Source organism: Labeo rohita, unplaced genomic scaffold, assembly GCF_022985175.1.
Source record: "Labeo rohita strain BAU-BD-2019 unplaced genomic scaffold, IGBB_LRoh.1.0 scaffold_133, whole genome shotgun sequence".
Taxonomy (NCBI): Eukaryota; Metazoa; Chordata; class Actinopteri; order Cypriniformes; family Cyprinidae; genus Labeo; species Labeo rohita.
The window spans coordinates 147,480-159,824 of NW_026127483.1; the positions used below are offsets into that span (position 1 = coordinate 147,480).

At 42.0% G+C, this 12,345-nt stretch overlaps 1 protein-coding gene across 1 annotated transcript in view; it reads left to right on the plus strand.

The window, feature by feature from the left end:
- LOC127158079 (B-cell receptor CD22-like) overlaps positions 1-1,249 on the plus strand; it is a 38,295-nt gene extending 37,046 nt beyond the window's left edge. Inside the window, exons 5-7 of the mRNA XM_051101227.1 lie at positions 63-144; positions 417-459; positions 629-1,249. Coding sequence (XP_050957184.1) covers positions 63-144; positions 417-459; positions 629-817 — 314 coding nt within the window. The 3' untranslated portion in view covers positions 818-1,249. The remainder of the gene's footprint in view (positions 1-62; positions 145-416; positions 460-628) is intronic.
- Positions 1,250-12,345: the final 11,096 nt, after the last annotated feature.

Here is a 12,345-nt window from a genome sequence, read left to right on the forward strand (position 1 = left end):
ATTGTTATTTTTATTTATTTATGTATTTATTTTTTCCCTCATATTTTATTCTTTTGTTTCAGCTGTAGGATGTCCAGTGATATTGTACATATCCATTGCAGTTGTTTGTGGAGCTGCAGTTGTTATCATGATGCTGCTTATTTGGTAAGATGCGTGTAGTACTTGTATGGATTTTTAACGTTCTATTAAAAAGGGAAAAAAAAAAAAAAAAAAAGTAGTCATCTAGATAACTTCTAGGTGTTTTTTTTTTTTTTTAAAGGTTTATATATATATATATATATATATATATATATATATATATATTATTATTATTATTATTATTATTATTATTATATTGAAATATCATCCCATAGATGCACTTAAATCCACATAAATCATAAAACTTTATTTATTTATTTATTTATTTATTTATTAAGGCAGCTCAAGGTGAAAGAGAGAAAGGACACACAGGAATCTGAGGTGAGAAAAATGAGTTTGGTTATCAGTAGTCTATTGATCAGGTAAATTGACTAGCAACTGAAAGATTGAAAGTCTGAATGTAGTTGTGAATTATGATTTTTTTTTTTTTTTTTTTTTTTTCCTTCATATTTCTTTCTTTCTTTCTTTCTTTCTTGCTTTCATGACAAAGATGAATCAGTCCAGGCCTCGTCACAACAGATGTCAGTCTGATGTTAAGCTGGCTGAATCTATATATGAAAATGTACTGGTAAGTTATTGCTATGGTTATTGTCTGGATTTTACATGTTTGCTTGCTTATTTATTAATGTATTTATTTTATTTTTTTCTGTCGTGTTCACCTGGGGTTGTCTTGCCTTAAAAAACACACTTTATAAACACAAAAGGAGAATGCATAAAATGTAATTCTTCTATAAACACCACAAACATAGCCACAGTGTCATTAAATATCAGCCAGACATTGGAATTGTTATTAATCAATGTATTACTGATCTACTTTTTTTTTTTTCTTTTTTTCTTTCAACTTGACAAGAAGATGCCATAATATTTGGGATACATACCAAAATATTGTATAGCTTCTGTGAGTGGAGCCCTAAATAATTGACGGCAGTGTCATGATTTACATTTATTCATTCAGCAGATGATTTTATCCAAAGTGACTTACAAATGATGACTTTCACAACCCCACGATGATGTACACAATGCTAAATTTAAATATGTGCTATATCAATAGAGAAGTGCTGAACCCATCGAGGAGAAGTTGAAGACTTGTGTGCAGTAGTGTTTGAATTATTTTATATGGAATAAAGTACCATTAATTGATAATATAAATATGAATTTAGTTTGTTTACTTAATTTATGTGTGTTTCAGCTGTAAGTGTCATTGTTTATGTTTTCAGGGCAGAAAATAAAGTTCTACAATGCAACAGTTTACAGTCTTCTGTCATTCAGTACTTCAGAATTAAATAATAATTAATAATAAACAGCAGTAGGTTTAGAGGTGCACTGCATGAACAAAACTGATAATTTTGTATAAAAACAGCATATATTTTGTGTGTCTGTCCCAGTGAAGATGCCAAACTACATGATCTTTGCACCACCTGCTGGTGACCATGTAGCAGGATGTTTTTCTATCTATCTTAAAAAAAGTATACAATGCCTATAGAAAAATCATCATACCCCTGTGAAATAGTTACTTTGTCTTCAGTCTTTTTCAATTTTCAGTCTTTTTGTATATGTCTGTACTAGCTTTGCACACCTTAGTGGTTAATAAAGTCAAATTATATTGTAACATGCCAGACAGTTAGTTTTCCAGGTTAAACCAGGTTAGTTTCCCATTTGTTTTATGGAACCAAAACAACTTGAACAGGCCTCAGCTAGGACAGACATATGAGAGAAACATGTTGACTTTGTTAGCAATGATAACAGGTCCTGGGTGAATGTTTTCAAGTAGATAGTGACAGGAAGTCATCTGCCAGACATCTAAGAGGATGACTCCATCAATATCGCTGAACATCTCCCGCATCACTGTGTCCAACTGCAGCACTTGCCAGTCACTTTGAAAAATGTCCTGGAAAAACACATATCAGAATCAGAAAGAGCTTTTTTTGCCAAGCGTGCTTGCACAAAAATAAATAAATACATAATTATTATAACTTTCCTACCACAAAAAGAAATGACAGTAGAAATAAACGAATGGTTTGCCCAAAAATTATGATTTTTTATCTGCATTGAAGGCTTACATTTACATCTGTTCATGCATGATAATGTCACTGAGAACCAAAAACATGATTTTACAATTGTGAACACCATGATCTACTGCTTGAGCTTCACCAAGCACACATCTTTAAGCCCCAGTGTTTCTAGACTTTCAGTGTTTGGGGTAACCCTCCAAGCCGCCGATCTCCACTAGTACTCTCACAGGAATGTGAGCCGGCAACAGGAATGCCTGAGCCTGCAAACACCACCGAAGGTGAGCTGCAACTGAGCCTGGATTTTATTTGTGCATGCCTGAGGGAGTAAGGCCTGCCCAAACTCCCACCACCGAAGGTGAGCTGCAACTGGCCTGGATTTTATTTGGGCTTATTTTTGGATTGTACTCCTTCGTCATGAGCTTTTATAGTATAATATGTGACTATACTGTAATGCATTACTTTGAAAAGTAACTTTCTCTAACACTGTAGACATATAACAAATACAATAACAAGTACCAAATTTTATTTTTGAAAACCAAGTAGGATTGGAAAGTGAGCAAGTGTACCTTTAGTCCTGCAGTGTTTCCAGACTTTCTGCATTTTGTTTACTAATGTAACGAGGACGCAGAGGTAGAATCCAAGAGCGGATGTTTATTAAAACAATCAGCAAACATACACAATGAAGGTAATTCCAGCAGCAGAGAGGTTAGGCAGGCAGTGGGTCAGATACCGAGCAGACAGTCCAATCAAGCTAACGTAACAATGGGGGAAATCCAGAGAGCGGTAGTCAACAGGAGAATGCAGGGTCAAACCTTGAAATCAGTCCAAACAGGCAAATAAATCCAAAGGGGTAATCCAAACATAATAATCAGGAACAAAGCAAGACAGCAACAGGTAATCCAACAGAGTAAGTGAACGCTCGGTAAGGCAGGTTAAACTGGCAATACTTCGCAAATTCATGAGCACATGGTCAGTCTTTATATAGTGCCAAACAGGAAGTAACAGTAGAAGCAGCAGAGGGAGCATGCAGGCAGTACTAGGGTGAGGGCTCCCTCTGCTGGCTTGGCGTTACAGAATCCCCCCCCCCTAGGAGCGACTCCTGGCGCTCAAAACAACAACAGTCCAAGGTGGGTGGGGAACAGAGGCAAAACAGGGGGTGGGATGGAGGGCCAGGTCCATGTAGAGCAGGTGGGCCTGGATCGTGGAGCAGGGACAGACAGTGAAGCACTGGAGGACCTGGATCGTGAAGCAGGGACAGACAGTGAAGCACTGGAGAACCTGGACCATGGAGCAGTGGCAGACAGTGAAGCACTGGAGGACCTGGGCCGTGGAGCTGTGGCAGACAGTGGAAACTTGGAGGACCTGGGCCGTGGAGCTGTGACAGACAGTGGAACCTTGGAGGACCAGGGCCGTGGAGCTGTGGCAGACAGTGGAACCCTGGAGGACCTGGGCCGTGGAGCAATAGCAGACCATGAAACACTGAAGGGCCTGGGCCGTGGAGCAATGACAGACAGTAGAACTTTGGAGGACCAGGGCTGTGGAGCAGTAGCAGACTGTGAAGTACTGGAGGGCCTGGGCCATGGAGCAATGGCAGAGTAGGGGACCATGGTGGGGCAGGCAGAGCAGGTAGAGCAGGGAGCCATAGCGAGGCAGGCAGAGCAGGCATAACAGGGAGCCATTGCAGGGCAGGCAGAACAGGCAGAGCAAACAGGAGCAGAGATATCCACAGTGGGACTAATGACATGCAAAGCAGAGCGGTGTGTACATGAATGCTTTCCCTGGTCTTCTTGATTGCGACATGGCAGACAGAGAGTTCATCCTGGGACGCCGCCCCCATAGGAGGATCTACAGCATGCGCTGACACCTCTGGGGGCATGGGCGCAGATGCTTGGGCAGGTGAGGCAGGGAAGTCATAAATGGCCTTCATGGCCGTGACAGGACGGGCAGAGAGTCCTTGGGGAAACGCCGCCCTTTTAGGAGATTCTGCAGCCGGAGCTGCTGCTTCTGGGGGCATTGGCGCAGACTCTTTGACAGAAGAGGCCTCTGGCGTAGACTCGTGGACAGGCGAGGCCTCGGGAGCAGACTCGTGGACAGGCGAGGCCTCGGGAGCAGACTCGTGGATAGACGAGGCCTTGGGAGCAAATTCGTGGACACACGAGGTCTCTGGAGCAGACTTGTGGACCGATGAGGCCTCTAGAGCACAGCGTGCTGCCCACACACTGAAAATGGCGATGGCCATTACAGGCAGCACAGTAGATAGTGGGGTGTCTGTTGACCTCGAGGGTGCTGATGCTATGGACTTATGGCTTGTGAATGTGGGCTCTGCGTGGCTTGGGAGCGTGGGCTCTGCGTGGCTTGGGAGCGTGGGCTCTGCGTGGCTTGGGAGCGTGGGCTCTGCGTGGCTTGGGAGCGTGGGCTCTGCGTGGCTTGGGAGCGTGGGCTCTGCGGGGTCAGCTGATACGTGAGGTGGCTTGAGAAGGTCAGAGGGGGCCTGGTGAGATTCTGGTAGAATAACAGTTTTATGACTTGACTCAGGGAGGCCTGCCGTGGCCGGACTTGACTCAGGAGCAACAGCAGTAACCTGACTTGGTTCATGGAGATCAACTGTGGTGTGGCTTGGTTCAGGGAGATCAGCTGTGGCTTGACTTGGTTCGGGAATAACAGCAGCAATTTGACTTGGCTCATGAAGATCAACCGTGACTTTGCTTGACTCAGGAACCACGGCTGTGACTTTGCTTGACTTGAGGGCTACAGCTATAGCTTTACTTGACTCAGGAGCAATAGCTGTAACTTGACTGGACTTCGGAAGAGCAGCTCTGACCTGACTTGACACAGGAAACACAGCTTTAACATGACTTGACACTGGAACAACAGCTGCAGCTTGACTTGACTGTGGAACAACAGCCGTGACCTGACTGGACTCGGAAACTTGACTTGACTCAGGAAACGCAGCTGTAACTTGACTTGGAAACTTGACTTGACTCGGGAAACACAGCTGCAACGTAACTTGACTCAGGAACAACATGGCTTGGCTCAGGAACGACAGCTGTGACTTGGCTTGACTCGTGGGGAACAGCTGTGACTTGGCTTGACTCGCGGGGAACAGCTGTGACTTGGCTTGACTCGCGGGGAACAGCTGTGACTTGGCTTGACTCGCGGGGAACAGCTGTGACTTGGCTTGACTCGCGGGGAACAGCTGTGACTTGGCTTGACTCGCGGGGAACAGCTGTGACTTGGCTTGACTCGCGGGGAACAGCTGTGACTTGGCTTGACTCGCGGGGAACAGCTGTGACTTGGCTTGACTCGCGGGGAACAGCTGTGACTTGGCTTGACTCGCGGGGAACAGCTGTGACTTGGCTTGACTCGTGGGGAACAACTGTGTCCTTGCTTGACTCATGGAGAACAACAGCTGTATCTTGGCTTGGCTCGTGGAACACAGCTGTGACTTGGCTTGGTTCATGGGGAACAGCTGTGGCCTTGCTTGACTCTGTTGCTTGACTTGACTCTGTTGCTTGACTTGACACAGGAACAGCAGCTGTAATCTTGCTTGGCTCGGGGGTGGCAGCTGTGACTTTACTTGACTCAGTAAACGCAGCTGCGAATTGATTTGACACAGCTGCAACTTGACTGGAACCAGGGGTAGCTGCCATTTTAGCTGCCCATACAGCCATGAGGGGTGAGTCCAGTATGTGTGCCATCATGTGGTGTGACTTGGAGACAGCGACCATCTTATGGAGTGGCTCTGGGATGGCGGCCATCTTGTGAACTGGTTCTGGAATGGCGGCCATCTTGTGAACAGGTTTGGGGATGGTGGCCATCTTGTGGACTGGCTCTGGGATGGCGGCCATCTTGTGGACTGGCTCGGGGAAGGCGGCCATCTTGTGGACTGGCTCTGGAATGGCGGCCATCTTGTGAACAGGTTTGGGGATGGCAGCCATCTTGCGTGCAGACTCTGGCGTGGCGGCAGCCATCTTGCGTGCAGACTCTGGCGTGGCGGCAGCCATCTTGCGTGCAGACTCTGGCGTGGCGGCAGCCATCTTGCGTGCAGACTCTGGCGTGGCGGCAGCCATCTTGCGTGCAGACTCTGGCGTGGCGGCAGCCATCTTGCGTGCAGACTCTGGCGTGGCGGCAGCCATCTTGCGTGCAGACTCTGGCGTGGCGGCAGCCATCTTGCGTGCAGACTCTGGCGTGGCGGCAGCCATCTTGCGTGCAGACTCTGGCGTGGCGGCAGCCATCTTGCGTGCAGACTCTGGCGTGGCGGCAGCCATCTTGCGTGCAGACTCTGGCGTGGCGGCAGCCATCTTGCGTGCGGCAGGCGTGGCGTGAGCAGGCCCTGGAGCGGCAGGCGTGGCGTGAGCAGGCCCTGGAGCGGCAGGCGTGGCGTGAGCAGGCCCTGGAGCGGCAGGCGTGGCGTGAGCAGGCCCTGGAGCGGCAGGCGTGGCGTGAGCAGGCCCTGGCTTGATGGATGTGGTTTGAACAGGCTTTGGCTTGGCAGGCATGACGTGAACAGGCTTTGGCTTGGTGGATGTGGCTTGAACAGGCTTTGGCTTGGTGGATGTGGCTTGAGCTGGCTGTGGTGTGGTGGTTACTGTGGGATTGCGGGGTCCCTCGTCCACAATCCCAACAGTGTATGGTGATCCGCTTAAAAGCAGGGCATGATCAATATATTCCTCCAGTGACCAACAAATTTTCCCCCCTGGCAGAATTGAACTAATGGGCTCGTTTAATCCAAAACGAAAAAAGTCCTTTAGGGCCACATCATTAAAATCTACCAAATGACACAGTCCACAAAAATCCTCAACATAATCCTCTATGGCCCGGTCGCCTTGACGAAGGCAGATGAGACGAGATACCGCTGGGTTCATGATGGCTGATCGTTTCCGCTGGATTCTTGGTAGGCGAAGTATTCTGTAACGAGGACGCAGAGGTAGAATCCAAGAGCGGATGTTTATTAAAACAATCAGCAAACATACACAATGAAGGTAATTCCAGCAGCAGAGAGGTTAGGCAGGCAGTGGGTCAGATACCGAGCAGACAGTCCAATCAAGCTAACGTAACAATGGGGGAAATCCAGAGAGCGGTAGTCAACAGGAGAATGCAGGGTCAAACCTTGAAATCAGTCCAAACAGGCAAATAAATCCAAAGGGGTAATCCAAACACAATAATCAGGAACAAAGCAAGACGGCAACAGGTAATCCAACAGAGTAAGTGAACGCTCAGTAAGGCAGGTTAAACTGGCAATACTTCGCAAATTCATGAGCACATGGTCAGTCTTTATATAGTGCCAAACAGGAAGTAACAGTAGAAGCAGCAGAGGGAGCATGCAGGCAGTACTAGGGTGAGGGCTCCCTCTGCTGGCTTGGCGTTACAACTAATTTCAGATACCTAAATTCAGATTTACGAATGGAACTGGAATTTTAAATGCTTTTTTAGTTCAAATTGAGTGGAATGCTGCAACAGTCTTGCCATCTTAATCATATTCATTATTAAAAATAAATGTAATATAATAATTGATTTCAATACATTATTTGAAATATTATTTTTACATGCTACCCAAATCATTTGTGTAATTTTACAACCGTCATGCATACGTAATGCATTTTATTTTTTCATCTGATCAGCCATATTTCTCTAAACTGAATTCAATGTTGTAAAAGAAGTCCATCACAAAATGTTCAAACAAATTAATAAAAGTAAATATCAAACATAACAAAATAAATAAATAAATATATATATATATATATATATATATATATATATATATATATATATATATATATTCCTGCTAAAACCTTGATTTTAGTTTAAAATTACATCAGTTACACAGATTTGTACTTCCATTCAAATTATATGTTTTGTTTGCTAATTTTAGATGCCTATATTTAGATTTAGGAATTGAATTGGAATACAAAATGTATTCTTAATTCAGTTTGAGTTGCATGCCACAACAGCCTCATTTATTTGACACTTATTTATTTGACATTATTTTAAAACCTGCAGATGTCTTACCAAACAGAATAATGTCCAAAGAAAACAAGCCAGTAGTAACACATATTGTCTTAACCTGCAAACTGAAATAATCCTTCAAAACATTGAAGCCATTGACCCATAATGTAAAAAAAAATAAAAATGGTTATAAACTTATGATTACCTTTGTTCGTGGATGTCATGACCATGACTACGTCTGTTGTTCTCATACTTGATGACAGCTTTTGAGTGAAGAACATGACCATACGGCTCTGAAAATGAGGCGTTCCCACAAAGTAGAAATGACATGCAGTTGAACAAACATGGCTGTCTTCATTAATAGCACTTGGATTTGTTTGATTTCTACATTAGATGAATGCAAAACTAAAGTTCAGCAGTTTTCTGTTTAAATAATTAATTTAATTAATAAAAAAAATAAAATATAATAATACTAATTATATATATATATATATATATATATTTTTTTTTTCTCTCTCTCTTAGTAAAATTGATAAGTCAAACTAAAACCAATGGAAAAAATAATATCAATAAATCGTCAGCCAATCAGAGCGAGAGGCGGAAAGAAAGGAATCTACCTTTCATGAGGCGGCGCGGACGCGACTTCTCAGTTGAAACCGAAAGCTAACGCAACTTCTCTGCTGAAATCAAAGGCTGGACGAAAGGAAAGTGCACAAACACTCAAACCATCATCATATCCCGGAGTGGTAGCCGGTGAGAACTTTAATTTCAATTCAGTAAACCAATGGATGTGTCTGTTGTAGCGGCAGATGCCGAGTGAGTTCGTGACGCAGCAAAAAAAAATGTCTGTGCTCGGCACGGAGAGATTTCGTGGCCATACTGTTTTTATCTGCTCATTGTTTAGCTATTTTAAGTCAAATGTAGTTAAGTGTAGCGAATATAAATGTCACTAAGTTACGTTTATTGATTTGCACATCTTTGATTGTGTTTGCGATCGCTGATAGAATGACGATAGCATGTTGATTTATTTCTGAAGTTCGTGTGTGACTAAGCCGATCGTTAAGATCCTATACATATCTCGAAACTGAATATTCAAGTAAATTTTCTAAACTATGCTGCAGATTGCACTCAAAAAAGTGTACGTTAGTATTAAATAACATAGTTGAACAATGCTGTATGTTAAAAGTAGATACAAAGAAACAGAATAACAAGCAGTGGTTGTTTAACAAATTTATTTTGCAATTTATTTACGTATGTTATATTTTTGTTTCTGTTTAAAGGTTTTTCACCTTTCTGCTACAACTCATGTCAGTTTCATCATAATTGATACAAAAATAAAAGAAGAGTGGAATCCAGTTAAGGTCTCCGTTGATGATGTGTTTCTTCCTTTCAAGTGGGGAAATTGTGCAATAAAAGAAATAGCTTGACAGGGGTAGTAGGATTCATCCAAGAAAAGAACAGAATATATGCAGTATATAAAAGGAAAGAAAAGAAAAAAAGGGGGTGTATTTTAAAATTTTAATGGTGCATAGTCCCTAAAGTGTACTTATTACAAACTAAATGCATATGGTACAAGGTGTTCAGTCTGCTCTTTCTTTTCTTTCTTTCTTTGGTTTCTTTATTATTACTATTATTTTTATTCTTTATTTTTATTTTAAAAGAGACAATGCACATTAATTAACATGAGCACTCAAGTCAGTTATGTAAATATACCAGTTTAAGCCATTCAGCCTAATTTTCATCTGCAGTCCCTGACAAGTTGATGGTAAAAAGAACGAACAAACAAACAAACAAACAAAAACATATTATTATTATTATTATTATTATTATTGTTATTATTATTATGCAGTTATTATAATCTTATTTGGATTGGAACTGGAAGATGATTGCACCAAAAAAAAAAAAAAAAAAAAAAAGGCAACCAAATTGCAGGTGGGAACCAACCAAGACGGTCAAACAGGATTATCACAGTGGAAGCAGTCAATTGTTTTATTACCGCATAAAATATGTTTGTAAAGCTGCCCCCAAGGTTTTGATGATGGGATGTTTCCCGACTTTTATCAAAGTCCATTTCTCACTCCCAAATACTACAACCAGGCCTTAATTGTGGCAGATCTTGCAGAAACAGGATATACACAGAAACACACACACTGGTCTGGTCAGCTATCCTTGTAGGGACTCTCCATAGGTGTAATTGTTTTTATACGCTACAGACTTTCTGCATTTTTACTTTCTCAATAAAAAAACTCATTCTGTATGATTTATGAACTTTTGTACCCATGGGGACCTCAATTTAGGTCCCCACCATGACAAGAGTCATCATGAGAGTGTGTGTAGTCAGGTTTAAGTCCCAACCAGGATATATAAATCAAATGCACACATGTGTGTGTCTGTTTGGAAAAGTTTGACATGTCAATATCAAGACATGTAGCATGTATTAAAGGAGAAGTCCACTTCCAAAACAATGATTCACATCATTGAAAAACTCCAATCGTATTTTCTCCCTCAACTTCAAAAATCATTTCACAATCATTCTACATCACTGCAGAAGTACCGATCCAGTCTATGCAAAGTGAACATGCAAAGAAGATCAAACACCCTTAACAGAAAAGGTAAAACAGTGATATAGGACGATTTTTAAGTTGAGGGAGAACAAGAGGTGGGAGTTTTTCGACATACCCTAACTGTCATGAACCGGAAAAAAAACAGTCCAGGCAGAATAAGACAAGACGAGCGTTTGACATTAAAAAGCATATCAATTGTCTTGTTTTTATTAAAATAACCAATCGTTACGCTAGATAAGACCCTTCTTTCTCGGCTGGGATTGTTTACAACCGCATTTGGGATCGTTTGAAGCCGCATTTAAACTGCATTTTGGAAGTTCAAAATCGGAGCACCATATCAGTCCATTATATGGAGAAAAATGCTGAAGTGTTTTCCTCAAAAAACATAATTTCTTTATGACTGAAGAAAAAGACATGAACATCTTGGATGACAAGGGGGTGAGTACATTATATGTGAATCTTTGTTTTGGAAGTGGACTTCTCATCTATACATGAAATGTAATGCTGGCCCTTTAAGAAACTTGACCATGTGGCTGTCTGAAAGTGTAGCAAGAGTTTTTAATTTAAAATTTTATAAAGCAGTTTGGATGGTGTTAATACGAATTGTGGCCATTAAAAACCATGAAGTTGCAAAATATCGAGAAATATTCACTCATAGTGAATTATAAACACTTTCTCAGTGTTTTGGTGATCCGGATGGCCGTGTATTGTGTTGATTGATGTCAGTGTCTGTCTTGTGCCTGCGAGGGGAAATCAGTTCATGTTATTATAGAGCAACAGGTCTGTGAACAAACGTGTCTTAAGACATTCTCAACAGAGCCACAAATTGATGAGTCACCTTGGAAACAGACACTAAGAAAAAGCGCCACTTAACTGGTGGTTGGTAATTTTTCGATCTTTTGGTTTAATCTTTAATAACTGAGAACAGTTTTATATTGTTTGATGTTAATTACATATTAAGGCATATCATACATGTTATACAAGAGGGCAGTCATGGCCTAATGGTTAGAGTCAGATTTGTAACCCAAAGGTCATGAGTCTTGGTACCCACTGCTCTGGGTGTGTGTGTGTGTGTGTGACTACTTACTGCTGTGTGTGTGCATTTGGATGGGTGAAATATTATAAAAACACACTATAGAAAGCATCCCATATATATGCACAATATATACAACTATAATATTTATATATTGTATAACTATATTGTAACAATATGTAATATTGTGTGCAATATTTCACGCCCAGTGGAGTCTCGTCAATAAGTCATGCATGTGCTGATAGTTCCGATGTAAACCAACCATGAAACATAACCTGGAGCTGCTCCAGATAAGTTGCTATGACTGCTTAAATACCCTGAAAGTTACCTTGTTTTTTTTTTTTTTTTTTTTTTTTCTGGGGAATACCCCCAAGAGTGCAAACACAAACACACATTGGAGAGGTTGCCAAATTTGTTTTGCCAATATCCTGTTATGACAGTTTCAACTGAGAGTGTTCTTGCTTTCATTTTAAGGTGCTTTTCATTGCAACAGAAAACAGATATAGGTGTGAGAGTGTGAGAACGTTGTCAGTGGTGTGAGAGTCAGCAGCCCTGCCATCTCTCAAAAGGGTCACGTGATCACACAGTCAACTCTGAGACCGCTGAACTTGAGACCACTGAAACCACGAGGCAAGAGCATTGGGATGATTTC